At 32.6% G+C, this 26,488-nt stretch overlaps 3 protein-coding genes across 3 annotated transcripts; 1 reads left to right on the forward strand and 2 right to left on the reverse strand.

The window, feature by feature from the left end:
* Positions 1-256: 256 nt before the first annotated feature.
* Positions 257-4,235, forward strand: LOC119828715 (protein FAM161A). The gene is made up of 6 exons (XM_038350957.1): positions 257-1,113; positions 1,765-1,929; positions 2,576-2,797; positions 2,898-3,180; positions 3,261-3,541; positions 3,831-4,235. Exons 1-6 carry the CDS (start codon positions 257-259, stop codon positions 4,183-4,185), a joined length of 2,163 nt encoding a protein of 720 aa, XP_038206885.1. The 3' UTR covers positions 4,186-4,235.
* Positions 4,236-4,697: 462 nt separating this feature from the next.
* Positions 4,698-11,364, reverse strand: LOC119828612 (CLIP domain-containing serine protease 14D-like). The gene is made up of 7 exons (XM_038350828.1): positions 11,176-11,364; positions 9,547-9,698; positions 7,503-7,776; positions 7,059-7,143; positions 6,011-6,192; positions 5,808-5,912; positions 4,698-5,084 (listed from the first exon to the last, which is right to left on the reverse strand). The coding sequence occupies exons 1-7, from the start codon at positions 11,234-11,236 to the stop codon at positions 4,765-4,767; spliced, it is 1,179 nt and encodes a 392-aa protein (XP_038206756.1). The 5' UTR covers positions 11,237-11,364; the 3' UTR covers positions 4,698-4,764.
* A 3,451-nt stretch (positions 11,365-14,815) lies between these two features.
* On the reverse strand, positions 14,816-26,426 carry LOC119828716 (spaetzle-processing enzyme-like). Its single transcript, XM_038350958.1, has 7 exons — positions 26,423-26,426; positions 20,153-20,305; positions 18,930-19,038; positions 17,800-17,981; positions 17,362-17,498; positions 16,357-16,488; positions 14,816-15,819 (listed from the first exon to the last, which is right to left on the reverse strand). Exons 1-7 carry the CDS (start codon positions 26,424-26,426, stop codon positions 15,670-15,672), a joined length of 867 nt encoding a protein of 288 aa, XP_038206886.1. The 3' UTR covers positions 14,816-15,669.
* Between the last annotated feature and the right edge of the window lie 62 nt (positions 26,427-26,488).

Below are 26,488 nucleotides of genomic sequence, written 5' to 3' on the forward strand. Positions count from 1 at the left end.
AGTTAGAATATTATGGAGAACTCTTTATATTGTAATACAATCTAATTAAAAATATTCGCTTTATCTCATTACGTACTAGTTTATTTTTTAACAGTTTTCACTCAGATGCTGACAGGTGCGTTACCGCACGAGACAGAAAGAAAAAAAAGAATCTTTCTTTTAGTTTCTATAGAAACACAAAAACCCCAACAAATAAATTTTTATGAACTGCATAAGTTATTGTGTTACTTAAGTATGACAACAGTTATGTATAGTAATGCATCGTTGTAGTGTTTTTACAAACTCTTGTCTGGGAGTTCCTGTAGATCCATTCAGTAAAATGCCGAAAACTGCTTACGAAAGAAGGGAGAAAAATATAATAAATGAGAAATTATCCACTGATTCATCGACAACTGTTTCAATGTCTGGAGACGATTATGACACAAAAAAATTAAAAGATTTCTATAGCAGTATACCTGATTATAGTGACATAAATCATTTACCTGCGAGTGAATTTTATTCCACATTAAGATCCTTACGGGAAAAAAAGAAAGTGATGTTGGGTTTTGCAATAGAGCACATTAGCCGTGAAAAACCTTCTGACGATCAATATTTAGATTCCATGACTACAACTCAACCATTACACAAAGATATTAAAAAAGAAATGAAATTGCCGCAGAGGCGAAAATATTCTCTTGAGAGGGGCCGTGATAGCATTACGCAGAATAGTATGAAAACTTGTTCTGAAAACGTTACAAAAAATCACCAGACAAAAACTCTTATCGATCCAAAAAATGCGTATGGAGTAGACGTAAAAAGTGGTGAGAACGTACAGATTATTCCTAAATCTAAACAAAGTTCTCTTATTGTTACTGGAACTTCAAAAACTGACCGCCCAAAGAGAAATCATTCAGCGTGTTCTATAACATGGCATGATGATAAAATAGAACGCAAAAATGAAATTGATGAAAAATTTGACAAATTTTTTGACAGGGGATGTTATTTAAATGTATCAAATGAAGGAAGTGAGTTTCAAACACAAAGTATGCCCACAAGCCCTTTACGGACAAAAAAGGTCAGACAGAAATATTATAAAAATATAACAATAACGAAACCGTTTAAAATGACTGAAAGGTATTTATCTGTTTATTTTAATTACGTCAATTACTTATCTACTTATTTTTAATGATACCTACTATAAAGTTTCAGTTATCAAAGTTAATTTGAATTATATGTTCGTATACATAAGCTTTTAATTTATAATAGTTAATTAGCTTAAAACGGTGAAGGAAAACATCGTGTGAAAACCAACATGTCCGAGAATCAAAAAGTTCGACGACATGTGACATCTGCCAACTTGGCCAGCGTGGTGGATTATGGCCTGAACCCTCATAGGGGGACTGTGTTCCAGCAGTGGGAATACATATGGGAATATAATGACGATACATAAACTATAGAGCGCACGTCACTACGTATGACCTGAGAGCACAAGTAGGAACATGTGCAGAGTGCACCTCTCTTTCTTGACCCACTCATTCAGTGTAATAACAATATGCGTCGTGGTGAATATACTTTTTTACGTGGGCGTCTAGCACGCTTCGGCACGAATTGGGCCAGCTCGCACCGGGGAAGGGTAAGGGAAAGGATATGGGCCTCACCGAACGAAACACAGCAGAATGCTATTTCACGCCGGTCTTCTGTGGGGGTGTGGCAATTCCGCGGTGCGAGCTGGCCCAATTCGTGCCGAAGCGTGCTCGACTACCACATAAATATTGTTGCTTAAAGAGATGAAGAGGAACGTATAGTAAACGAACTGCGAACAATTCAAAAATCTTTATCTGATGACATGCTGAATCAAAAATTGGAGAGAAAACCATTCAAGGCGAGACCAGTACCGATAGAATCGAGGATTCCCTTGTACGACAAGATACTGGAGGATCAGGCTATAAGGTTGCAAATTAAAATAAAATTTTATTTATTTTCTTTTTGATGTGCTTTATCTTATTGTTTTGATTTGCCATGTTGATTTGATGTTGTGTTTTTATTAAAAACTATATTACAATTTAATAGCCATTGCTTGTTTCGTTTTGTTCAATTTCCCGCTTTTGCATAAGCAATATTGTCGAGACTTTATTCTGAACACATAATATTATATTTAAATAATATACAGGTTGAATGTTACATCTGAGCGTGTTAGCTGAAATCGAAATCTATGAGAAATATCGAAATGCTAGGGAACGAGAGAACTAATGCGGCATCGGCATAGATAAAAAAAAATCGATATTCCTAACCTATGATCGATCTTGTTAATTTCGAAAATAGTACACTACATTACATCTAATAAATGGAAAGACACTTTTTTAATTACAGTTTGTTACCTTTGGTTCCTTATTAGAGACATTATCAACGGGTATAAAGATCGGGAATCGATTCCTGGCTAGGAATATTGATTTTCCATAAATCCGATGAAATGCTTTTAGTTGCCATCCAAATCTCGAGATTCTTTTCAGACTTTTCGAATTTCCTCACAGTTTCCAATTCACCTACTACGCCCAGTTAAAAAATTGACATGTATATCAGGACTTGTGATTTTTAGGCGAGCCATAACTAAAATAAATAGCGAAGCAGAACTAAGAGCTCAAATGAAACCATTTAGTTTTACTAAACGAGAAGAAAATGTCAATAATAATGCCTGTGAAAGAGCAGAACATTCATTGCCAAAAAATAAGAAAAAAAGGCGTTTCAAAGCCCGACCTGTGCCTAAAAATTTATTTTCCAATTACTTTTACGACAAAAGCAGAGAAAATAATTTTTTTCGGTAAGTCCGAGAACAATAAATGTATAAGAAAAATAAGATAAAGACAAATAAAATACAATTTATTGATTTAATATCACGGTCAATTAAAATTATTTAATAGGTCTATGAATAAGAGAATCAGAGCTGAAGAAATGTTACGGAATGCTAGTGTTCCTGGAAATATGGAAATGCGAGAGCGTAGTCGGCTATCGACCCCTGCGGCCCACAGTGATTTACCGATTGATCCATCGCTAGCCGGGGCGTCGGTGTCATCGGCTGACAATCCACGATCTATAAGCCCGACAAAAGGTTCTAGAAAATCGGCGAAGAACGTTAAAGACAGTTTTATCACGACCAGTCCCCAACCATTTCGGTTCAATACAGCTGACAGAGCAAATAAAAAGGTTGAGTTTTTCTTCATATAATAGTAGAATAGTACTCTCAATTTTGTTTGATAATTTATCACACTTTATCTTATTTTTAGATGCAGGATATACATAAGAAGGTATGTCAAGGTAGTAATTGCTCCGAGAGTTCTGGTCATCATGGCATAAGCGAAACAACTAAAGCTTATTCTGCTCTTGACTTAAATAGTATCGCAGTTGGAAGATCCAACTTAGCTGCTTTATTACGGGCTGAGGCCGTACGAAAGAAATTTGAACAAGAAGCCGCAAGATGTTTATCGGAGCAACGCAGAAAAAGAGAGTCAAAATACAGAGATCGTCAATTAAGGTCGAAACCTGCCTGGCATCTTGTGAAGAATAAGTGAGAATTACATTTATTAGTGATGTTTAGTCCACAGATCAGCGCACTACTTTGCTTGTGAAATATTCCGATAAATTTTTCATTTGAGAATATGTATTTTATATCTATTTACGTGTTTTGTAGTTTTTACGATTTTATAGTAATTGATTAAAACCTCTGTGTTTATAATACTCCTCATAGAAACTACGTATACTGTATGCACATATTAAAATAGTCTAAGAATCTAAAGAATTCACTATTTTGCTATCGTTTGCCAAAAAAGCTAAAAACAAACTCTGTCTCGTTACAGTCACGAAGAGGACATAGCAATGAGGCTTCAAACGCGTAGAGATGAAGAAAGGCTGAGAAAAGAGGAATTTCTTCACGAAATGGAATTAATGTATGGACGAGTTCAGCAGCAGCCATTGTTATTTGAAAGATATTATGCACCACGACCTCCAAATACCGAAATTGATTTTTCACTATTGTCCCCTCGTAAGAGCCCCAAAAAGAAAAATTTGCGGAATAAGAAGATATGTCGTATTGTAACCCCATCTAGATCTTCGGATTTTCAAGATGACACATTCAAATATTTAGAAAAACTCGATAAAAACGATAAATTTTATCAGGATCTGGATATTATTGAAAGTTTGGAACGATTATAATTGAACATTGAATCGAAATAATCAATCGCATTAATGTTGTTTTTGTTCCATTAAGTAATAAGAAAATGTAGGGCACGACAAATTTTTTGGCACTATTAAAATTTCACTAGATTGTATCAATAATGTAAGCAATATGTTTTAAATATAATGTTTTTTTTTTTAACAAATTATAACAAATCGATCTCGACTTCTAATTATTACTTGTTATGAATCGAATCATAAGTGAAATAAATTTATTTTTTATTTTTATTAATGGTCTACAAAACAGAACTTAACCTAATTACAAGTGCTAGAAATTACCTACTACACAATACATGCTAGGGTTTAAATTTCTCTAGAAGTGAACACAGCATGCACTCAAGTATGTAAAAATGTGATGTTATTCGTCTTTCCGCACTTTAATCCATAAGTGCGGCAAATACACAAAATATCGTATTTTAGGCGTCAAGATATAAGTATAATATTTTATATTAAATATGAATTATAGATGGATAGTGTGAAATAAAAAATAATTTAGTAAATAAATTAACTTTATAACATAAAATACTGGTTTGCGTTAAGCTATATTCATCGATGTTGTTATGTCACATTTTGTCGTATCCAATCCATGTACTTTGAAACTCTGGTATATGCACTGGGATAACCTTCACTCCCACATTTCGTTTGGCCGAAGCTCGTTATACCAAATAAATACCAGTTAGAAGACGAATCCTCTCGGACTTCTCTCATTAGGGGACCACCGGAATCTCCTAAGCAAGTATCCCTACCCTTTTCTCCACCCGCGCAAATAATATATTGTTCTAAGTCAGCTTGCAGCCAAGAAGGGAAACCGAGGTTCTCACAAAAGCTAGTTTTCACACTTCTTAATGTTACTTTGCGTTTTATTTGAGATGTTTTTTCTAAAAAAATAAAATATGTTATAGATAGAACAAATATATTATTATTAAAATAGTTGATACAAAAAAGTTACTCTGCTTTAAAGCGATACGAGTATACAGCGAAACCATTTTGGTTATCGCACATAGATTTACTTTACGATTTAGGTAGGATACCTTTTTTGTTGCTTTGGTAACCTATAGTTTTATATTAAATCCACCTTTTGTTATAATTTCACATGTAATGTAAATTTGAATATAAAAAGGAAAAAGTGTGCGATCACCATCGTCCTTCACTGTCGTATTGACGTTGTGTATCACAAAACTTGTATGATTCAGAACAAACGTAAAATCAATTTATTAAAAATATTACTGAAAAAGCGTCAAATCAATCCAGTCTTGTTGAAGGCTGAGTTATATATGTCAATTATACTAGCGGCTTCGTCCCTGTTACATATATAGCCCTCAGAGATCACGTACATATCCATTGGTGAAACAATTTTTGAAATCGGTCCAGTAGCATTAGCGTGTTCAAACAAACAAACTCCTCAGATTCACACTATGAGTACAGATCCCCAGATAGCTTTTCTACATGAATGGGCTATCCAGCACAAAAATATTTTTTCAACATTTATGGGATTCTTCCCTTCTCCGCATTTAAATAATTCTTCACCAATATAATCAAATTGCAATTATTAAATATGTCTTATAAGTATGTTTAGTATGGATAAATAGTTAGTAGCTTACGATATTCTGTTAGTCCCCATCCTGCAGCTATATAATCGATGTCAAATGAATTATCCAGTCTTGAAACGTACGGAGAGGACGGTAAACATATTGGCCTGATGGTATCTGAAATAATAAGAATTTATGAGAATTTTCTGAGATGTAATTAAGATACTCAGAACTCAAGCTCAAAATAAATACACGAAATCTATATATAATGTTACCTGTGAAGTTAACGGGCTTAGCAAGCTTTATTATTCCTATATCGTAGACTTTGTTACTCTTATTGAACTTGGGGTGAAGTATAACTGCTTCTATGTCAACATCAATAGTATCATTACTGCAGATACCATCCTGACAATCCAGTTCTGTTGATTCATCCCATTCTCCTAACCGCACAGACAACCTTTGTATGCATAATGATAATTATAAATTAACTTCTATTACTTATGAAAATATGTTACACGTAATGTTCCGAAAACATTTTCTATTCAAGGCATCATAGGGTTCCGTACCCACGGGGTAAAACGTTACCCGACGGACGGAAATTTTTAGAGATGACGAATTTCTGTTACCGTTATAACAACAAATAATAGAAATTGCAGTGCAGCGTTTGGAACGGTCATAAATTAGAGGAGTGACCATTTTGGGCAGGTGCTCTTTAGCCTATTTGTACCCTTAGAGTCGCGGGTTTATCTTACACTTCACTGATTTATTCATTAGAACAATAAATAAGCTAAAGGGAATTTAATAAACATAAATTACATAAATAGTTGAAAGAAACTAAAAAAACACGCTTTAATTATAGATTTAAACTAAATCGTTTTACTTGCTTATAGAAATTGTTATTTTGACGATATTCATGAAATTTATCGTCAGTGATCCTTGATAAACACACAAAGTTTGATTTAAAGTTTTAATGTAAAATGAGCCAAAATCGAGTCAAAAGAAGTCGCTTACAATACGTAAGGAAATATTTAATCTTGACCATCCTTATCCGGGCAAAAAACTAAAACAAAAGCAAAACGAATATGCTGATTGTTAAATAAAATCACAGAGAGTACCTGGACTTAATTTTAACAGATTATAGATAGCTCTACAAAGTGAAAGCCTGTTCTTTTGCTGTTAATGCTGTGTGGTATTTTTTTAGCATAAATATATGCTGGAAGAATTAGTTGCAGTTTTTAAGTAATTTGTTTTATTTTGTACATGTTAATAAAGACTTTTTTTATTCTGAAGTATATTGACTGAAATATTGAAATATTTACTCACACATCACTTTTTAAACAATGTGCAGCAGTCAACACATGACGATCCGTTATTAGACTTCCTGAACAGAAATATTTATCTTGTGATCCTGTATAAGAAAAAAATGTTTACATATATGCGCTGCCACAGATAATATAATACTAGAGGCTGCTTGAATGATTTTATTTGTTATTTGAACACCCAGTGAATTTCATACCTAGTGCATATTGTACCCATGTTAATTTTTTTTTTGTATGTTCAATATATTGTTCAATATATTCACCGTTGTAAAAGATTCCTTAAGTATGTCAAGATCAAAATTATTTGAATCGGTCCAGTCGATTGAGAGATCTCAAGCTGGACAAACGAACAGCAAGTAATATACGCACTAACAATATGGTAAAATATTCTGTTTTCACTTCGTTATCCTGATGCAATAAAGCATCTAATAGTGAGGAATTTACATACCTTGTTTAGATTTAATTCGTGCCATCCAGGGAAATTCGCCAATCTTGGTTAAATCACCGCCCACAATTCTGTCTTCGAAATCAAACTCATGTTTACCACATACAGTCCTGTCAGGAAATAATGGACGCTTTGATACTATAGTATTCATTTTTCTGTCCTCCGAAGTCTCAGCTTCAGGAGCAAATCTAGTCGTAATTTCTATTTTTGGGGTTACAGATGGGACATTTGGATTATTATCTTCAAACACAATCCTGTCTGATGATGGACAACAGAACTGAAATTAATTATATAGCCTATGTCACTCAGTAGTCTTAAAAACATTACAAACTTACATACAAGAACACAACAGTCCATTCCTAGTCCATTCCTTCTTTCCAGTCGTTAATCCTTTCCTTTTCCCTTACCCCATAAAAGCGGGCAGCGCATTCACAGAGGTACTACCTTTGTGAATGTTTATGGGCGGTGGTGATCGCTTACCATCAGGCGAACCACCAGCTCAGCTGCCCGCTATGACATAAAAAAAAAAAAAAAAAAAAACAACAACAACTTACATACTCGTACTAGTTTAGATTATAATGAGAAACGATTTGAATCATTTTTATAAGATTAAAAATTTATGTCACACATAGCGAAAACGTAATAATCTATAGTATCTAATATATATATATATATATATACTAGCTGCGCCCCGCGGTTTCACCCTCGTAAGTCCGTATCCCGTAGGAATATCGGGATAAAAAATAGATGTTGGCCGATTCTCAGACCTACTCAATATGCTTACCAAATTTCAGAGGAATCGGTCAAGCCGTTTCGGAGGAGTATGGCAACGAAAACTGTGACACGAGAATTTTATATATATAGATATTACTAGTTGCACGCCCCGGCTCCGCCTGGGTTGTCATTTTTGAACTGCACATGGTGTGCGAATTTTATTATAATCGGTTAAGTGGTTTAGGAGTCCATTGAGGACAAACATTGTGACACGAGATTTATATATATTAAGATAAGAGTCAATTCTGTACATTTAATATATTAAAAGATAAATATTAGGGGGAGTCACGGACAAAAAAAATTATAAAAAGTATATTTTCAATAATAAATCAACTTAATCACGGCACCAACCGCACATAATAAGGACAGTGTAGGTCCGTGCGCAATGTGCAACATAATAATTTGTGATGTCATTTATTATTATAACTTGCAATGAAAGTTTGTGTTTGTTCGCGTGAAACCTGCAACTCAATTTGTATAGAGATATCTTTGACCGATTGAGCTGAAATTTTGCATATGTTCAGTTTGGATGACAATGCATGATAAACTGAATGATAACTGGTGTCGTTCTAAATACAACATGGCAACAAGCTTTTCAAACGCGTAATGACGTAATAAGTTATCAATAAAAGGTTTTGCGTAAAAGTTTATTTGCTCTCTTGAGTGCTTTTAAATATGAGTTAAAAAAAGGATTTTAAATTTAAATTTATTCGTATGTGTAATATCGTGGATTTGAACTGAAGACAGTTGATGTATACGGTAGTAGAAAGTGATAATTACGCTACTAAAACATCTCATTTTATACACCCGGGTTAGGCTGCGGGCGAAAAGGTATAGTGTTCTATATATGTACCTATAGATAGCTCTCATAATGAGTTGATAAAAGTGAGTTATCGTATACATCTTAAATTATAGTTAAGTCGCAATATATGATATAATGGTAGTGATCAGAATTGGTATAGATCCTTATCCATCAATAAATCCAGGACAAGACCCTTTTTCTGAGATTTGGTCTCTCCGTCTGTATCCGTCTATTATAATAAAATACTTTTATAGATTATAGAGAATATCTATAGTAATTTCTAATTTTTTAGTAGATTCTTAATTACTTACATACCTACGGCTTATTTCATTATCTTGTGTCAAATGTTATATTGCCGTTTAGGCATTTTCATTTTTATCATGATTTTGCAAAGACTTCTGCGTTCGAGAAACATTCGTAACTCACAATTACATATGAGTTGAAATGTTAAGAATAATTATAAAAATATACCTTTAGTACATTTCCCTCATAGCCGCAGACAATTTGCGTTAACATTGGGATATCGCCTATGTTCAATATTGCTACAACAAACGGGCAGGCGTTCAAGGTTGTGCATGTCCCATTGTAACGTCGGTGTCGACATGGTTTCTCCGTTCCTACTTCTGTAAATAAACAGTTAAATATATCAGTACATAAATATATATGACATGTGAGCACAAAATATGTATTTTGTATTCCCATGTAATTATTCAAACCCTTATTTTTCTCGGTAGGGCAAGGGTGGGGCTTAAATAAGTAAATATCTTTCAAATAACCCAATTCATTTCTTCTGAATAAACTCTTAATATGTATCAAATACTTAAGTACTTATATTAATAAGACTTGGTAACTAAAAAACTAAGACTAGTTTTAAAGTAAAATGGTTATGCTGCTTGTCATATCAACTTCTTTTCAAACCACTTCAAAAATAGGATATTATCAATTCGACTGTATTTTTGGTGTTCGTTACCTCATAAACTTTTCTAATTAACCGATCTTTATGATTCTTCTTTTGAACGTTGGTGCCTATCATGTGCTCCCATTTGATTTGGTTTGGTTCTTACAATTTGAAGGGCATTTGTTTTTGTTTTTTTTTTTTGTTATTGTATGGGCATTTCTTACCGCGTGCTAAAATTCTCTGTGATTGCCAATGTTGTTCGTTAATTGATACATGTTGAAATCAACTAAAAAAACAAATATATAATCTTCGCAATTGTTTGAGCGCAATCTTATAGTCTCTTATATATAAAATTCTCGTGTCACAGTTTTCGTTGCCATACTCCTCCGAAATGGCTTGACCGATTCCTCTGAAATTTGGTAAGCATATTGGGTAGGTCTGAGAATCGGCTAACATCTATTTTTTATCCCGATATTCCTACGGGATACGGACTTACGCGGGTGAAACCGCGGGGCGCAGCTAGTTTTCATATAAATTTGATTTGAGAACGCGTTGAAAACAAAGTAAAAGCATAGTTTTGGTGATTTTTACTATCAAATAGGGTTTAGTTCACCTATAACTCGCGTGCATTCTATGTCCAGGAATGTATAAATATCCGAGAGAACCTCTGCAACGGTCGAACTGAATTTCATAGAAATCAACGCCCCCCCTTTTTTCCGTACCCAGGGGGTCGCCCACTTTGGGACATTCTGCTAAAAAGTACCTATTTTAATCTAGGGATTACAACTCGTCGCACGTTGTTGATATACACAGATAAGTAGTACAAAAACGTAAAATTTAAATTATTGTTATTATGGACTGACCTTTCTACAAATAAGTATATTTGAATACTATTCTAAGTCCTTGAAACTGTTGCTGATATTTTACAACAGGCGCAAAATTTTATTTACCACGTCAATCTATACTCATAGTTTTTGTTTTATTTTGTATAAGAAATAATATATATTATCACTTATAATTTAAATCACTGTTAATATCATAGAAGCTATGTAAATAGTCAGTCCTCAATAAAATTTTAAGTTAAATAGGTAGTAATATGCAAAAAAGCGCTTTATTATTTGAAAGGAAAACCACCACGGTCTGGTAAAACAAGTATATGAATAAAACTAAATTAACTTAAAAATCAAATGAATTGGACGTACCACATGAAGCTCTGCCAAGGATAACAATAAAAACCCAGTATATAAAACTAGTCCCAATCATGTTTACTAATTGTGTCGAGTTGAATCGTAACTTTTATGTATTTATACTTGTTTATGCACAGTTATTATTTTACAACGCTTCGTCTCGTCGTGGCGCGGCGCAGACTAACGAATGACTGTCAGTTCTCGATACTGTCAAAGGCGTAGAGGTCTGTATAAATGATAACACAGTGCAAACACAGATACGTATGTGAGTCTGAGACTGCATTGTGTACGCAAGAGGGAAAACCCAAATTTTCACCTGGTTAATGTATTGGACCGAAGATCAATTTGCATCACGTAACACATTAGGGATACTATGTGATTCATAAATAAGCGTCCCATGATACAAACATAATATCACGTTTCCTCAATTTTAAGGCAAATATTATAACTATAAGCAATTGGCAATGTAAAATTTTATAATTGATTTAAGAGACATCTTATTCATTTATTGGCGGCATATGTAAAAACAACTAGATTACCTATATATCTAATTCGCGAGATTATTATCTATTGACAATTAATTGTGATCCAAAACATTATCTCTCATTATTTTTCTTTATCATATCATATTGAATGAACATTTTACAATTTAACGGATTTGTACCGATTAAATTGTATTTGCCGAGAAATAATACATTAAAATATATACGGAATAAGTTGCCCATATACGGACTTTAATCTTACGGTTACATTATGTAGGTTTTTTATGTCATAACAGGCGACTGAGCTGTTGGTCTAACTGATGGTAAGTGATCACTACAGCCCAGAACCCCGACTTATCGATTTTGAAGTCCGAGGTTCTCACTACTGAGCCACCATTGCTGTTATACGGAACATAGTTTTACAGAATGCTGCTACTCTTTCACGTCGGTTTTTTGGGAGGATACTAACGCGGTACGAGCTGGCCTAATTATTGCTGAAACGTGCTCGACTACCACATAGAAAAACTCTACCTATTTTGTATTTCAATCAAAACTATTAAATTATACTATTATGTATTTTATTTCAAGCAGGTACATTACTCAAAGATGTTTAACATTTTAATTATTTGGAATGTAGATGACTATAATTAGTATTTCAATTAAAGCAAGGGATGTAATACTGTCCAGCCCTGTATACACATCTCTTTTGTGTCATGCATACCCGTATCACAGATAACATAATATTATCCCATATGTACCTATTTCATAAATTTCAAATTATGTTTAGATTAAAAGCCATCTGCATACATGATACATGTGGTAGAGAGACAGCGAGGTATAAGAGATGGATTAACTTGATGATGATTGATTAGACGGTGTGTAATTATATTATAAGATTTTGCCGAAATTTCGCTCCCGTTTAAAATGTAAATTTGAACATTCTCAAATTCGCTTGAGCCACACAAAAATTTCATTAAAATCGATCCAGCCGTGTTAGTTCAGTGATAAAGACCGGCACAGATGAAGGAAGAAAGCATGAGTAAAGAAAATTATTCGGTTGCTGATTATTAAAACCCCGCTCCACCGGTAGATACTAATTTTAACGAGAACAAGAAATGATACGGACGAAACAGTTGGGAAAAAACAGGTTACAGGATATTTTCATGTCTAATGGAAAATAAATTCTAAGTAATAAAATTTCACTTTTCATATTACCATGAAAAAAAATAACCGTTTCTTTATTTAGCTATTGTTACCACAGGAAACAATTTTAATTTACTTTTTATCAAATATTTTGAGAGAAAATAATAAGGAAAAATAATGTGATGACGTCATACATACGGTCGAGGAACAATTTGCCTTTGCCAAATTTCGATAAAATAATCATTTTGTACATTATTCAAGTCATTGCTTTTGATATTAATATCACTATCAGGTTATGGAATTATTATAACAATCTATAATTTAACTTAGCAACCTATTATTAGATATATTTTACTTAAGCTTTGCTTGATCACTAAAATGATAAGTGGCATTTTTTATTGTCAAGTCTTTATTTATATGCAAGTTGTGCCACTTTAGCAGCAGGAAAAATTTTATTCCTCCGTATCAACGTAGAAATGACGTCATTTCGCGTTTCCGACATTTCAGAATCAGGTGATTATTAAACTCAAAAATTGAATAATTCATTAATTAAAATTGTGAATGCAAAAATAAGAGTCTGTGATTATTGATTTTTGATAAAAATAAAGAAACAAGTAGCTTGAAATTTTGAAATACTGTAAGATTTATTCAAAGCATGAATCCTAAGAATCGTTTATTAGTAATAAACCTTAAAATCTTTATGAATGGTCTGTGTAATGCAAGAATTACTCATCAAGTCATTCTATATACGTGTTCTCAAATCTTATTCCGCTGATATCGTAATGTGCAGTCATGACAGTAATTTCCTGTGTATCACTCATCGTTCTATTTAATAAGACTGTCTCTTATCAACTCGATTTATGCAACTGAGATACCCCGCTACAGATATTTGGGAAAATCCTCAGTATAATCATCATCTTTCACAATCATGATTATTTAAATTAATTAAGAACCAAAATTATAAATAAAATAGCATCGATAATAATAGATTGTGTATATTATTTATATTTAGTACAACTTCCAGGTGCGTCTCGGTAATAACCGGGAATTTTAACGCGGAATACCGCGTTTCGAGGGATGAAGTAGGATAAAATACCTTTCACTAATCACCTCTTTTACCCATATGTATAGTATTATCTTATCTGTGTATAGTATTATCTTATCTGTGTATCAAATTTTATTTAAAATCGTTCACTTTTAGCACGCTTTCATTAGCTTGTTCAGTATCTTTTAGGTTTGTATGCAATCAACTCCTTTCGACCTGATTTTGACCCATCTTTACTTTTAATTCATCCTTTGAACTCATCATACTTCATACTTTTAACTCTTGTCAAGAATCGGTAACAATACAATAATTTCATTAGATTAAGACAAACTGATCCTGATTGGGGTTGCCAGCATTAAATAATTCCCTTACGCATAATTCTGTAATAAATAGGTTATTTTTTTCGATTCGTGCCTTTCAGTTTTTTTAACCATGACGTATTTATAAATAAGACGTTTTGATCAAATTGTGACAGTAAAAACTAAAAATAAAGTTCAAATATAAAAAAAAATGTGTTGTGAATACGATCGATTCGACGAATTGGTATTCCCATACTCATAGGTCTCTTACACAAAAATAATTTCCTTTAGTAGTGGGGATAATGAGCCAACTGAGATTTTTATCCTCTAAGCGGGCAACTGAGCTCGTGGTTCGCCATGGTTCATGGTTCGTAAATGATCACCACCACCCATGAACATTCGCAAAGATAGTGCCTCTGCGAATTGTCTACTATTTTAAGGGGAAAGGGAAGGGATTGGGCCCCCGGCTTCCCCACTCATCGTACAAAAACACAGTAACTTGCACGGGATTTGCCATGGGTGCAACCGCGCACTCATAACTCACCTCAGACTTCTTCGAATACGCGGAATCTTGGTGTTCTGTTCTAGGGTTAAATGGATATTATAATAAAAATAACGACGCTTATGTAACCGTTTTAATTTGAACTTATTTTATTATAATACGTTTTTATGTACGTCTAGTTAAATATTAATCGCTCAAATAAAGTCGCTAGTTGCGATAGACTTAAATCTAGATCTGATTTTTTTAAGGTTTTTTTAACATTAGCCAGAACTGGGAATTACCATGACGTTTCAAAGCAGTATTAATACCTTAGTGTAAAAGCAATGGCACTACACAGCCTATAGCTCTGTCTTTTTCGCACACTGGAATAAGTACTGCTAGTACGTAACGTAAGTAAGTACGTCATAGTAGCCCTGCTAGTAGGAATAAAGGAGGAATTGCAGGTTAAGTATTTTTTTTTATTGTATGGTATGTATGTATGTAATTAATACAGTTTGTAATTAATTTCTTAGAATCCACTTCAATTATCCATTAGATCTGATTAAAAAAAAATCTAGACTAATAAAAAAGTGACCGCGCAGATGACATAAATTTACATCACTGATAGACAAATAGGTGTGACATTCTGTGTCGTTCCTGACCGAGACATATTTTTTGTGAGACCACATCGGGAATCGACCCCAGAAACCTTAATTCTGCGCTCACGCGAAAATCACTGGTCCAAAGATGAGGTCATCCGTATTGAAACTGTTTCTAAAATCAACTTGACTGTATTTATTTTATAATTGTTACCTCAATACTATTTACTGGATGAACCGATTTTTACGATTCTTTTTTTTATTTGAAATCTGGTTCATACCATGTGGACCGATTTAAATTTCGTCTAGTTCTAACTTATTTATAGGAGGTTTACTTAATATAACTTAGTTATTACATTACTTACAAAATATAATAATAGTTTGAAATTGCACTAGCGTACATAATTAGTCCCTACGTATAAACAATGATAAATATGATAAACAAGATTGGTTTGATACATCAAGAACAATGCAGTATGTTATCTAAAATCCATTTTATAAAATGTGAAACTGATGCGTACACTGCCGGTTTCCTGATGCCACAAATCGTTGGTCCAAACGATACCACACCCATTAAATGACTTTTTGGTCCCTCTGGAGTATCAAACACCTGAAAAATTTATAAATTTTCCGATTTATTCAACATATACCATCAGATGTTTCCATGGAATATCTGTGATTCAAAATTTGTAAATGGAAAGTAGCTTAATTTCTACACTACTTCATGAAACCATGAAACACAATTAGGTTTGTGGTTTTTCGAACTCTGGTAAACATTTAAACAAAAGCATAGTACTTACTGTGTACATTTTCTACTTTGTATTGCACCGCATTCCGGTATTATTTATATCGAAAAATCTGGATAGTTATGTTAATTTTTAACTAATTTCTTAACTACATCATATTTATTTTATTTACATGCTAATGTATAGTATTCATGTAATATAAAAAATCGGCCATTGCGTTTAATTTTAAGAACCATAATTTGATATTCAAGCAAACTTCAGTCAGCATAACGTTACTAATTATACAATTGATTAAATTGAATGTGATTATATAATATTTTAAACATTGTTTACAAGGGTAAATGTCGCAAACAAAAAGAGGTATGGAAATAATAAAATTTCACAATCAATTTCTCATTCACCTTCATGAGAGGTCCTCCTGAGTCACCTCCACACGCGTCCTTGTTGAGCTGCGCACCCGCACATATCTCCGATTTTGATAATTTAAACCCTTTACTAAACGCCCCACAGGTTTCTGGTTTTACAATTGGAACCTTAAAAAATAATGTGACAATGTGTATTTTTTTAGTAAGTTAAATTATGTTTTATCACTGTTTAAAAAATGGAAGAAATTGTTAAGATTTTTGGATTTTTCTTTAAGGTGATAATATGTAAAATGAAATAGATATATAAAATATCTGTCGTATTTGGGAGGCGTAAAAATATATCAATAATTAAAATATATATTGTTGTTAAATAGTATTTAAATAGTAGTTAGCTTTTAGCGTTATCGCACGTAATTACCATAATCCTACTAATATTATAAATGCGAAAGTTTGTAAGGATGTGTGTGTGTTTGTTGCTCTTTCACGCAAAAACTACTGAACCGATTGCACTGAAATTTGGTACGTAGACAGCTGAATAACTGGAATAACATATAGGCCATTTTTTATCCCGATATTCCTACGGGATACGGACTTACGCAGGTGAAACCGCGGGGGGCAGCTAGTATACAATATAGCTAAATATATTTGCAATTCAAACAGATTTATCGCAAACACGTAAATTTTTAAAGGTCTGATTTTAGCTGTTTCTTAGAAGGCCTGTAACAATAATGTATAATAACAATTTAATTATCCAAAAGCCCCGTATTCATGGAAAACATCATTGTTTATGTCTTATCTTATTATGTTAAGGAGTTGCGATATGAGGCGTTGCGTGTTTCGAAGCCGATAGCTCCTCGGACTAAGCACCGAGCAACAGTTTCCAGCAACATTATTGTTCAACTGTTGCTCATCAAAAGCTTACCATGAATACAAGCCTACAAACGAAACTGTTTACACAGTAACAATGACGATAATATAATATCGTCGACGATAATATAAATCCAGTAAGGTACAAAAGAAAACCAATAAAGGGATGATTACCGAAACGAACTGCAATACTTTAGCTCGTTCCTCTGTAGTCATGTTCATTTTACCCCAGCCGGCAACTGTAAGCAACTCTCCAATTTTTAGATCAGATAGTTGCTCTCCACGTGGCAAACATATTGGCGATACATAATCTGTAAATGTAATAATAAGAAAGATACAAACTATGTGAGGTAGTTTTTATGGTAAGCGATCACCACGACTCGTGAACATTTGTAGATGTAGGGTCGTTACAAATGCGTTGCCCGCTCTTAAGGGAAAGGATAAGGAAAGTATTGACGACTGGAATAAAGGAATGGACTGAGAAGAGTTAATCTCTAGTGAGGAAAAGAATACGGGCCAAAGTTACAATCATATATATATCGTATGCGAAATGATATTATTGGACGGTGACTGTTTCGTGAATTAGATGATTGTATCACACTAAATTATTACCATTTATTTGGACTGGCTTGTCAAGGAGAATGATACCAATGTCGTTGTGAAAAGCTGGTTTGTTAAAATTCGGGTGTATTTTCTTTAGCTTTACTTTTCTGTCTTGATAGCGCGGCGCACACAGATGCAGTTGACAATCTGGATCTGTCTCTGTGTTGTGCTCACCCATACGAATAGCCGATCTGTTCGAAGTGAAAAATCCAATAATTAATAGGAATTATTAATCTCAAGAATAGTTGACTAACAGTGTCTTTTTTAAGAACCGAGAGCAGAGCACGTGTAGGTACAAGATACATTTATAGCAAGAACGTTTTTATGATGATTAATCTCAATGTAGTTCAATATAAATATGATTTGTCATAATAATTAATACACAATTTGAATATCATCAATAAAATCGCATCGACGCATGGAGTACTATTATGAGTAGCTCGGTTTTTCCAACTTGTTTCCTGTACTCTAGTTTTAGCAACTAAATTAGCTTACGCGTGCTTTATCACGATAGCTTAATTGGGCTATGTTTATTCAATACCCATAATATTTATAAATTGCCATTGTAATTGACTCGTTCTTGGTGCAGTGGTTTTGATAATGCCTGTGGTGTGGTGTAGCATGATGCGTCACGTTGTTATAATTATTTTTTTATAACTAATTTATAATTATGTGTTGATTCATGGGCATGAACTCTTATTTAATACTTGAATTTCACGCGGAGTATGAATTAAACATGTATTTATTATTTAAGCAATCATACAAACTTGTTTCACGGTCCCAAATCAAACCTATCAAACTTAAGAGTCGAATTTCATACTCTTGATAGGTGTCCTGAAATTTTCTATTCTAGAAATAGAAAGAGTAAAGTAATATCGATTATTAAGCTATCGAGTGATATAATGGAAATCTTAGCCTCACAATAAAAAATATCGAATTTCTTCGTGCTCTTAAAATACTGATTTAATATTAATCAGACAATACAAGCTAAAACTCCCTCAAGAAATTAATTATAAAATTTATTCGTTTTACAAAACATAATACGCACAAACACACTTCAAGATATATACTCCTAGATGGTTGCTAATTTAATTACTTTTTTATAACTACTAATACAATGTTTCTCAGTGTCTACTTACAACTCAAAACCTTCTCCCGAGGTCTGGATGCAATGGGCTGCCGTCAGAATATGACGGTCGGTTACCAACGCTCCACCGCACATCCAGTCAAGATCATCCTCACCATCAACTGATAATAACACCATTTTAATCACAAAAGGCAAATTTATACAAAATACACGTATGTAAATGTATAATTGTGTGACTATAATGAGGGTAATTTTAATGACGTAAATTGAGATTCCCGTAGTAATATTTCCGTACATGTCTACGATAATACCAGAGATAATAATACTATGATAATACGTATGTCTGGAATCCATATCATGTTTATATATTAACCATTCCCTAATCAATGAAAATTACCACTAGGTTGATAATTTAAAACGTATTTTAAATACTCACGATATAGTAAGGTCTCTAACCTCTACATTAGTAAGATCTCTGACCTCTGTATATATATGTCGCAGTAAGATTGTAAAAACCTATAAAATATAATCAGAGAGTACTTTTATATTGTATATTTAACTCGCGAGGTTATAAACTTTCGCGATAACCGGGGAAACCCGGCATGCCCATTCCATGAATTAACCAGGGTACGCTAGTGATTTAATGGTTTCGCATCGATAAAACACCGAATTTAGATGAGAATGTAATATACCTTATGGTCTTTACAATTTTACAGTAACATGTATATAAAAGTCATGATAGTTCTAGCACTGATTATTTATGTATTACTGAACCGTCCAAGTTTGATAATTTGTATGTATTTTTGATTAATAATAAATTTAATAAAACGAAAAGCGGATATACAAATGTAACCCTAAGTCTGACACAGAGATACTCGTATATTGCATGTAAGTATTATGTTTATTATTATAATTCATCTATTGGGTCGATCCATAACTAGAAGTAGTGTTATTGTTTTGAACCTAGGTTCAATTATTCTAGTATAATCAAGTTATTAACTCACTATAGGTAAGTATGTCATGTCATAACCGCAATGGTATCATTAAACAACAGAAGATTTTCCTTTACACGATAATTCGTGACAAGCTTTTGTTTCATATAAATAATGTCAAATGTGAAATGGCGTTATAAGTTACCAGTGACAGTTAATTCTTTTTACTTTTCAGCCTATTTAAATAAAAGATTTTTGTTAAAAAAGTTTTTCTAATTTTAATTTCTATGATCTATGGCTAAACTGTACCACAGAAAACATAATACTATACTAGTAACTGTACCTTTGTATCCAATGCGTACGATCCAAGGGAATTGTCCTAAAGCGGCGTTCATGCCTCCGATGATTCGATCTGAGGCGCTGAAACCACAATCAAATGTGTCCAATCTCTTCCAAGCTGGGTGATTTTTGATTTCATTCCACGTCCATTGCTTATCTATGGAATTGTTTTTCAATAATCTTAGTTATTTGAGTAAGTAGTTAAGTATAGAAGACCGCCTATTGTGCTATTATAGAGTTTATTTATAGAATTTATTTCTGTATGACTTGGTGCACAATAAAGTATTATGATTTGATTTAATTATCGTAATTTGTCAATTAATTCTGAAAGTCTTGTGACTAAGGAGTAAAGGGTGTGAAATCTCAAAGATAAACTACTTACTATGTATATTTAATAATAAAATAAGTATTAAGGTTGTAACTTCTGAACAAATATTTGAATGAGGCAGAATCGTCTTAAGTATAACCCAACAGCGTTCTAAAGACGTTAATAAGTAGGCGATATTAATTAATATTTATCTAATAATTGTTTTCTATTTAACTTTAAGTATCGTACCAATAAAATCAAACAAAATAAGTATAATTCAGAAATATCACCAGTATGATATATAAATCGTATAATCACTAAGGTAAGGTTTTGCGCTGTATTAACTCACTACACACACTCTGTACACTCTGTACACACTACTAATGTGAATTTAATAAATCAAACTTTAATAAATCAAGTGTTTAAAAATAAACAAATATACCACTCCTTGATAGCGAAATTTAAAAATATTTACCGTGGTAGTTTAAATAACAGAAGCAGAGAAAAGTAAGTATTTCTGATTCCTACAAATAAATTACAAGCAAATCTGCCAAATGCCTAGCTACCTCGAAATAAGGTTTCATCTTATGAATTTGATTCTTTTATACTTTAATCTATTATCTACACACAAATAAGGAATGTTTTTATACAGTATTTTTAATTTACTGTTTAATACATATATAAACTTATATCATAATATAAATATACTAAAACATACATAAAAGATAATTGGGATTTATGTGAGATGTATTGAGAACGAAACATACAGACTATAATCCATACAATTTTGATTTCTCATAAAATTGTGTAACCCAGAAAAATCTCACGTAAGAAATTTTGAGAGTCCTTTATCGAGTAGTGGAACAAACAGTATAGGCTATGAAAAGAAATAAATAGTCAATGAGATAGGCCGCACACTTTAAATTATAAAATGTTTTATCCCCAAACCCTCTGGCTACATCCAAGAACCGAAGTAAAAATTGTTCATAGTTGTACCTCGTGCAATATTGAAAGATGTTGAATGCTACTAATAGTATATTATAAGGAATATTACATCTGTGTAACGATAAAACCGGAAATTGATGTATCATTAAACTAGTTATACGACCACAGACAACATAGACAAACTTGTGGTTAGAGGAGTAAACATACAGCTATATAAATGGAAGGAATTCTGTTTTTTCCCATACTAGTAAGCTAATTAATATCCATATCTTTAAAGTTTGTTAAAATTAGTCGTACTGTTTAATTAAAATAATGATATTCATTCTCAATAAATGGGTGCATAGTTACTAATATTTAGAACTTTTTAAAATTAACAATGCAGAGAAAGTATGACAGTAGCACGAAAAAGTATGATAATAAAAAAATACCCTTTTTATAGTGAAGATTAGCAAAAAAACATGTAATAAAAATTATGAGATGTTTGTTACTCTTTCACGCATAAAGGTCTGTAGGAATAAGTAAAATTTGTTATAGAAATAGATTACAGTCTGGATTAACACATAGGGCACATTCTAGCCGGGTACCACTTTAGTGGAGCCGCAGGTTCCAGATAGTATCTAATATTAAACTTACCAGTTCCATGTGATGATAATAACATCAATAAAAACATTAACGTTTTCTGCAACATAACAAAAAAAATCCCCAAATATCACTAATAACTATAACAGTATCGTATGGTATTACGGGCTATGTTCACCCTGTTTGAAATAAAACACATGACTGTTAGCTGACTACACAGCATTTTTAATGCGAATAAATTTAAAGCAGTGAAAAGTGATTAGACATGGTTGCGATTCGTTAGGCGTGTACATTACGATAGAGTAAATAATAATATATGGATAAGTAGTTAAGGAGCAGGTTACATATTATTCATTATTATTCTTGAATTCGATTGAACCACGGTACAATGTGTTAAATTACTCGTAACTAGCTATTGAAAAGATAGAAACAACATAATTAAACTCAATTTCAATTTCTGCTCTTGAAACAGTTCTTCTTTTCATTTTTGGTATTTGCATTAAAATGTTTAATATATTTTTTGAAAGATTTAAAAGAATAGAAATAATACGCTCATTCATCAATCAAGTATCTAGTGTTTGCTTATATAACTTTTTTATTAATATGCTGATAATTTACTTGTATAATAAACATATGATACAGGTAGTATCTTTCAATATGCATACCTACACAACATTAATTAAAATGAATATAAAGTACTTCACTAATATGACATATTAATAACCTCATAATAAATTCCTCGTATAAGGATATACCTACGTAGGTTTCTCCTAAGCTATTTAAGCTCATAATATTGTCACCTTCTCGGACATAAAATAAATCTACACGCGTTATACAGATTGCATTTTATGTAAAACATGCAATAATCAAGTTGTATAGGTAATACGAATAATAATAATGCGGGCACGTTTCCGCAATTCGACGTCAAGCTCCTACTTTGCGTAAAAAGTAATGGAGTGGGGAACAGTCTAGACGGAAACCATTCCAGCTCCTCCATAAAGCTTAGCAGCTTGTGAGGGATGCTGAAAACTTCAGAGAGGGAGCTAGAAGAACCAATATGCCTCGCCCAGCACTTGTAAACGTAGAGAAAAGTATTACAGGTCATCCATATACTCAATGTATTTGTTGATCAACTGGTATAGGTAATCGAAATAAATAAATGAAATTCTGTTGTTCTTTGCTAAGGTATATATATTAAACGTATAATAAAGTCTGTTTATATGTCTTTCTTTCACGTTGCAAAGAAGCGGTGTTAAGTCTTTTTTGTCTGGGGATAGTTAGAAGGATGGAGGGTGACATGGCCTATTTTCCCTCGGTGCGATATGTGATTGCCATGGGAATTTCGTATGAATACGCGGTCGAAGCCGCAAGCGGAATAAAAATATGATGATTTGTATGTCAAAAAAGACACAGTTATTAAAATCCTTAACATACTGCTCAATTAATAATGACAAAATACAGATTCAATACATTCGCTCACGTACGTAAATGCGTCTGCTTAAAGAAAGTTTTTTTGGTTTCAAAATGCATGTTTGGTCAATTAAATAAACTTCAGATTAATTATGAGATATAATCTTGTGCAAGTACAATAAAGAATTCTAAATTTTAGGTCGTTAAATCATAACACTGATCGAATTTGAATCGCCTAATTTTAATTAATTAAGTACACAGGTGTAGCTACAGTAAATCAGTTAAAAATGACGTTAATTGCGTTCTTTGTTATAATTAACATTCTTGATATAACCGGTTCGTGCCTGGATACTTTTACCTTCAGGCCTAGACAAATGGCTAAAACGCTTATTGAATTCAATTTTCGATGGATCAGCTGATACTTGGTATAATTGTTCAAAACCAAATTGAAAATTAAATGTCAAAAGTCTCCATAATCTGATTTTAATTATGAGGTCAAAGGTAAAAAAACAAGGTTTTTTGTGATTTATCAGTTTTGTCATAAATCACTTTACCAATTCTAGATCATACAATCTAATTAAATAGGTATCCCTACGCTTATATCTAAAACACACGTTTGCTATTATAATATTAAACCATAAGGATAAAAAACAATATGAGAATGAACTATTATTAGGAAAAATATATTCATTTTTATAGCAAAAATTTGATTAATGTGGTATGCGTTTTTATGATAAAATTAGCCGTTTCGGTGAAAACGTTATTCGACGCTAATGACGGAAAATTTGAATAATTTTGCTAACTTTAATTAATTTTATTTATTATTTTTAGCCAGGCACATACTTAGAGGATGATAAAAAAAACTAAGATTATATGATTCCTCGTATTGACTGTGACTAATGGACAATCACCGGAACTTTCGTCAGTTTCGCTTTACAAACATAATTAAATACATTTGTTTTGAAGAGCAAATATTGTATGGATAGGAAAGTAAATCCCAATCTATACTATATTTATTCTAATATTGGAGTAAATACAGTCTGCAGCAATGAAAATACTAGTTTTAGTTGCAATATTAAAAAAAATACTACACTTATTATGTCTTCGTTTTATGGTAATATTGTACGGATACGGTTAATTACTATGAACATATAAAAATATAGCAAGAAGTTTGTAATTGAAAATGATATGAAACTAAATGTAATTCTTGTTCGTGTTACAATTGAGTACTTCTATATTCATAAGTCAGTATAAATGTTTTTGTCAATTTACTCAGGCTTATAGAAACAATAATGAATAGATATTCATTTAAAATACAAAATAATTTATTCACAAAAAAGAACATCCAAAATTACTTTCTTATTATAATAATAAAACATAGAATAATACAGAGAAAGAATTAAGAAAACAAAAGGACGATGGTAATTAAGATAAAGGTAATAAATAATTATTATATAAGTCGTAATCATGTCTGCTCTGGCTGTGAAATGGTGTAGGCTCAGGATGTGCCATAAGTCACCGGACACCTGACACTCTGCCAAAACCCAGTAGGAAGATGTAACGTAAAAAGAAAACTGTTAACATAAAAAACAGGAACAATGTTTTAGGCAATAATATGCAATATTAATTGCACGAGTATAAAGAGAAAATGTACGAAGGAAAGAGAGTAAGTTCCTATTAAAAAAACTGGAAAGCAAATAACTGTTAAAATAGTGTGGACAATGTATATGCATTTAAATACTAAACTATAAATAAAAACAATAATAGGAAGGAAGCACAGATACAGTTTTGTATAGAGGGAAAATTCGGAAGCGATGTAAAGAATTATTATTTATACGTACGCCGGAAGCTAAATTAAGACTGAAGACATTTCTTAGGAGGTGGTATATTATTTCAGAACTTGGTTGTAGTATCTGAAACACTCATAAAATCTGCAGTTTTGTGTGCAGGGACTAACAATTTCTTGGCACTTGGCTATTTCGAGCACGCTTCGGCACGAATTGGGCCAGCTCGCACCGGGCAAGCACAACAACCCCACAGCAAACCTGCGAAAAATAACAGTAACAACTATGTGTTTCGTGTGGTAAGTGGGGGAACTGGAGGCCCGCTTCCTTTTCCTCACACTTCCCAGTCCATTTCTTCTTGGCAGTGGGGGATTCATCGCAGGGCATCGAAGGGTATTCGCAATATTAACGATCGCTTACAATCAGGCGAACCACCAGTTCAGTTGAGTTCGTATGTGTGCTATGTTACGCAGAAATAAGTGCAGGCATATTGTAACTTTATGCCGTATACGGCGGCAAAATAATTTACCTTGAATAAAATGACAGCCTCGAGAGACAGCCAGAGTCAAATCTGAACACTCAGGAACTCCGACACTGTACGAGATAATCAGCTACAGGGTATTTTAGACTCTGGTATAATACTTTATACATATTAAAATGCTGACACTTGGAAACTACACAAGCAAGAGTGTATCAACTGTGTATAAATTAGGTGCAAATTTCCTTAACTTAGATATAAATTTACATAAATTAAGCATAATCCGATAATGTTTTAATTTACTCAAAATGTTATTTATAATCGAGCAAGAATATTCATGATTACCTCGAAGACATGTTACGAATAGTATAATAGGCATATAAAACTTTTGGATGAATGCATTGTTTAGCTATGACGTAACTAACTTCAAAGTAATCTTTATATTATTACATAATATTATATTTATTGAAAAAAAAAAGGAAATTAATATCATCAGCAATATCACCTACATTTTAACAATGTTTTATGACAAAGATTAATCGTGACTCAAATGCCAATACCCAAGTTCATAAACAAAAACCATTTCCGTATTTTTACCACAATGGGTGCGTCAGCGTTCACCGGTTTCTTTGTTTCGATATAAGAAAGATGCGAAACTGCGAATACCTATTTATAATAATATAATATTAATATGGTAGGTTTTAAAAACTATACGATGCAGTATCATACGTTATCTTATTTATTTAAATCATATTCAAGCTAGATATCTACCCATTTTTAAAAGGTTATTAAAATGAATACGTGAAGTCAGATAATTTAATTATCATTTTTTATATT

The sequence above is a fragment of the Zerene cesonia genome, chromosome 8 (assembly GCF_012273895.1).
Source record: "Zerene cesonia ecotype Mississippi chromosome 8, Zerene_cesonia_1.1, whole genome shotgun sequence".
Classification (NCBI taxonomy): domain Eukaryota; kingdom Metazoa; phylum Arthropoda; class Insecta; order Lepidoptera; family Pieridae; genus Zerene; species Zerene cesonia.

Bases quoted from the DNA above. Each gene is read 5' to 3' on its own strand.
- LOC119828716 (XM_038350958.1), bottom strand. The intron at 17,499-17,799 runs GTAATAATTTAG...TTACATTTACAG, and splicing joins CAAGCCAGTCCAAATAAATG to ATTATGTATCGCCAATATGT. The intron at 16,489-17,361 runs GTAATCATCCCT...TTATTTTTTAAG, and splicing joins AAGTATTGCAGTTCGTTTCG to GTTCCAATTGTAAAACCAGA.
- LOC119828612 (XM_038350828.1), bottom strand. From the start codon at position 11,236: ATGATTGGGACTAGTTTTATATACTGGGTTTTTATTGTTATCCTTGGC. The intron at 9,699-11,175 runs GTACGTCCAATT...GTTTATTTACAG, and splicing joins CCTTGGCAGAGCTTCATGTG to AAGTAGGAACGGAGAAACCA. The intron at 7,144-7,502 runs GTATGTAAATTC...TTTCTTATACAG, and splicing joins ACGAATTAAATCTAAACAAG to GATCACAAGATAAATATTTC.
- LOC119828715 (XM_038350957.1), top strand. From the start codon at position 257: ATGCATCGTTGTAGTGTTTTTACAAACTCTTGTCTGGGAGTTCCTGTA. The intron at 1,930-2,575 runs GTTGCAAATTAA...TGTGATTTTTAG, and splicing joins CTGGAGGATCAGGCTATAAG to GCGAGCCATAACTAAAATAA. The intron at 2,798-2,897 runs GTAAGTCCGAGA...ATTATTTAATAG, and splicing joins AGAGAAAATAATTTTTTTCG to GTCTATGAATAAGAGAATCA.